At 39.9% G+C, this 1,095-nt stretch overlaps 1 protein-coding gene across 1 annotated transcript in view; it reads right to left on the minus strand.

Moving 5' to 3' along the window:
* The window catches only part of LOC119585239 (putative uncharacterized protein MYH16), a gene marked incomplete at its 5' end in the record, with an annotated part of 81,296 nt that extends 81,195 nt beyond the window's left edge, over nucleotides 1-101 (minus strand). Inside the window, 1 exon segment of the mRNA XM_037933898.1 lies at nucleotides 30-101. Coding sequence (XP_037789826.1) covers nucleotides 30-101 — 72 coding nt within the window.
* Nucleotides 102-1,095: the final 994 nt, after the last annotated feature.

Genomic DNA, 1,095 nt, shown 5'->3' on the forward strand with positions numbered 1-1,095 from the left:
GTAGGCCTCTGCCCGATTTGCCACACCACCTCAAAGTTGGGGCCCCGAATCTTGTGCTGCCGCAGCTCCTCCTCGAGTTGCCAAACCAACATCGCTTGTTTCTGTGGAAGATGGAAAAAAGAAGCCATTAGTTAGAAAACTAATGCTCGAGCGGGCGCAATGCATGTGAGGTGGAGTGTGTAGGTAGAGTGTAGATTCAACTGCGAATACGTTCATTTCGCGTCGTGTCAATCGGGTTTCCATCTCCGTTGCGTGTTGTGTGGCAACGTTAACATAATTGTTTTCTTGATGTTGGGTTTAAGTTCCTTAATGGAAATAATATCTCAAGCAGGAGTGCTTTTATATGTCGAGAAAGCAATTAAAGTGGTCTCAAACGAGGATACTAAAAATATGTTTTTAACGAGAGTGAAAATAGCCAGAGAAAGGTCATTTCGCTAAAATAAATGATCAGATAATAACAAACGAAATGTTATTCCGAATAACTAGTACTGAAGACATCGATTTCAATAAATCAAAAGTAAATGTAAAATAACAGTATTCCTATTTTCACTCCATCTGACTGAATTTAACTGATAAAATGCAAATGCGACATTTTTACAGCACTGTGTTCCAACTCTTAAACTTTGTTTTTACCTTTTTCGAAAATGAATGTTAATTTGCATCTAATCTCGTTTTTTCTTACCGAAAAGAGAACGCTTTTGGAATGTAGAAAAAAAATACATATTCTTCGAGATCCTTCGTCAGTGGCAAACAACTTTAAAATGAAAGTATTCACCGTTAAATCTTTACTACCTACAACTCAACAACATCTGCAACAGGTGTGGCTCCAGTGGGTGTGTAATATATTCTGTCAAGGGCGTAAAAAGGACTATGTTCTTTCTTCAATAAGCAGGGAAATACGCGATGTTCCCATTCACACAAAGCAGACAAGTGTGAGTGTGTCCTCTATCAGATGGGCAGACAAGTGACAGCTGCATTTCATTCACACATGCAGGCAGGAACAGCTGTTTCATACACGCAGACAGAGAGTGACAGCATTTTTTCTCATTCTGGCTAGGAACGAACGATTGTGTTTCCAGCGCACAGGCAGGTGTC

Source organism: Penaeus monodon, chromosome 19, assembly GCF_015228065.2.
Source record: "Penaeus monodon isolate SGIC_2016 chromosome 19, NSTDA_Pmon_1, whole genome shotgun sequence".
In the NCBI taxonomy this organism is placed as follows: domain Eukaryota; kingdom Metazoa; phylum Arthropoda; class Malacostraca; order Decapoda; family Penaeidae; genus Penaeus; species Penaeus monodon.